The sequence below is a fragment of the Sinocyclocheilus grahami genome, unplaced genomic scaffold, assembly GCF_001515645.1.
Source record: "Sinocyclocheilus grahami isolate Dianchi unplaced genomic scaffold, SAMN03320097.WGS_v1.1 scaffold1652.1, whole genome shotgun sequence".
NCBI classification, from domain to species: Eukaryota; Metazoa; Chordata; class Actinopteri; order Cypriniformes; family Cyprinidae; genus Sinocyclocheilus; species Sinocyclocheilus grahami.
In genome coordinates, this window is record NW_015506831.1 from 4,108 (window position 1) to 6,791 (window position 2,684).

The 2,684-nt window shown below is 37.7% G+C and overlaps 1 protein-coding gene across 1 annotated transcript in view; it reads right to left on the bottom strand.

Annotated features, from left to right (window-relative positions):
• The window catches only part of LOC107571787 (dynamin-3-like), a gene marked incomplete at its 3' end in the record, with an annotated part of 5,555 nt that extends 3,937 nt beyond the window's left edge, over positions 1-1,618 (bottom strand). Inside the window, exon 1 of the mRNA XM_016258159.1 lies at positions 1,406-1,618. Within this exon, the coding sequence (XP_016113645.1) occupies positions 1,406-1,566 (161 nt within the window). The remainder of the gene's footprint in view (positions 1-1,405) is intronic.
• Between the last annotated feature and the right edge of the window lie 1,066 nt (positions 1,619-2,684).

Sequence of the window (2,684 nt, forward strand, 5' to 3'; positions counted from 1 at the left end):
ATTCATAATCATTACTTCTGCCGGTGTGCTGTAGCAAGCTTTATGTGTGCGCGTGAGTGCTTATTAGGCTATGTAGGCAATTAAAGGCTTATTATAATGATTTAAATGGCTTATTAATAAGCGTGCGATTAGTCGACTAATGCTTCAAATGAACGACTACTAGTCGACCAGAAAAATACTTAGTCGAGGACAGCCCTAATATATATATATATATATATATGTGTGTGTGTGTGTTGCTCTTCCTGTAGCTTTAGCAGGAAACCTGAAGATGTCAAGTCAGCACATGCTGAGATCTCCATCTCGGTTACATGAGGTCTGTTCAGAGAGAATCGCTCAGAAACAAAAAACACTCTCATTTGAGCCTCTGGAGGATAAAGGAAGCGACTATTTCCCCATAAACTGGGTCAAGTTATGACTCATTCATGGGGCTATTGGAGTTTGGCATATGGGTCACCGGTGTATTACAAGTAATACAAGTTATGCAATCAGATTACTTTTTTAAAGTAACTAGTAAACCATTACTTTTCAATTTACAAGAGAGTCTGTGTTACTTTTTCAAATAAGTTACGCCAATTACGTTGTGTGAACATGATGTTACGGTATCTCTAGACTTCCCCGGTATTCACCAAAAAGTTTACTTTTAGTTTTTACATTTACAAAACAAACAAGCAAGACCAGCCCAGACGAGAAAATGTTAGCAAAAGTAACACAACACATTACGTTTCCATAAAAAGTAACTAAGACTCACATTAAAAAATATCATAGTGATTTATAGTGTTTTACTATAGTAAAGCACTTGAATTAAAGTGTTGTGGTAACTCTGTAGTTGCTGTGATAATATAACAACCATAGTAATATAAACTAATTACTGTACTAGGTTTTCTACAACTATAGGGTATATTATACTACAACACACTAGTTTACTGGAGTAAAAACTAAAGCATACTACAGTATTTATTAATAGTCTATCAGTTCACTATAGTTAATACTACAATATGGTTCAAAAACACTATAGCATTTACTATTTTTCAGACCCAATCCGCTACTTTTTAGAGAGTAACGCGATATTGTAACGCAATACTTTTAAAAGTAACGTTCCCCAACACAGCTGTATGAAAAACTAAATCTGCATTAACTTGCGTTGCCTAGACACAAAACAGGTTTGTAAGGACACGGAGGTGAATAAATAGCCATCTAGTGTTGCTTTTTGAGCGCACTATGCCTTTAAGAACACGTCAACACTTCAGCAGACGGTTAGCGTTTGACCAGCAGTGACTTTCTGATCGTATGGCGGACGGTTTCGAATTCATCTACACACAGTTAAACTTGAATTAACGATCTGAAAGAACTTGACTAATTAGTTCGTGTTGCACTAGTGCGGTGTTGTTAGGAGAGCCGCTGTGACCTGCCCACGAAGTTCTCCAGCACCGAGCTCTTGCCGGCGCTCTGGCCGCCCACCACCGCGATCTGCGGCAGCTCCAGGTGGCAGCTCTGGCCGATGCAGCTGAACGCGTCCTGCAGCTTATTAATGAGGGGGATCAGCTCCTCCATCCCGCGGTTCCCCATGACCAGCTTCTCGCAGACGCTACAAACCCCGGAGAAACTCCACCGATCACTTCTCGTCCGGTCAGCAGACCATCATCAACTTCTGAAGAACGACCCTTGTCTGCCAACCGCGCGTTTCTATTGGCCACCGCGGATGTCTGTCAAGCTCGACGAGAGCGCCATTGGCGGACAGTAGGGAAATGGGCGGGGCGATAGAGGCAATGATTAGTTTAACCCGTTTTCCGTTACATGTGAAATACAAGTACTTTTCGATTCCTGTAGTGTTTTGCTAATAGCTAATACTTACCTTAAAGCCGATATATCGAATTGTAGTTATGTGCAGAGTTGCCAACTTAGGCATTTTGTTGCTAGATTTAGCAACTTTTCAGACCAAAAGCACCTAGCAACAAATTTAGCTTTTTTTTGTATTTATTTGGCAACATTTAGCAACTTTTGATAAGTGACTCAAACGATAAAAAGGCACACATTTTCCATCTAGATTACACGAAAATTGGAAACCAAAGGTGCCTAGCAGTACACAATTCACATTAAGTTGGCTGCTATTAGCAATTGTTTAATTTAATAATAATAATTGTTAATTTATGATACACCTTGTTAGTAGCTTGTACTTGAGTTTGTTGATCAGTTAGTGCACGGTAAGAAAAATATCTAGAAAAATGAAAAAGGTAGTAATTTTCCAGGACATTATCCGTTATCCATTGTAACCCGAAAACGCAAAATACAATGCGTAATTTAAAATGTAGGTAAAAAAAACGTGTGAGTAATAATTACGGAAAATTCCTGCATGTTAATATATATTACAGACTTTTCTTAGAGTGTAGCATACGAACTACTAATACACTGCTTAAAACTATAATCGTTCAGAATGAGTAGTTTTACTAGTTTACTAGCTAATAAAAATAAACTTAAATTGTTAAAAAATGTGAGTGTTTAATAATTCAATGCTGTATTTAAAATTAGTCATTTATATTATTTTATAAACGCATCTAAATGAACATATTTACTTTTTTTTTTTTTTGCTGAGATTTGATGCAGTGACACAATTTTGCATCGTGATTACGCAATGACGTCACCGCGTCATTTAGCAACTTTTAGCAACAAATCAACCTTCCTTTAGC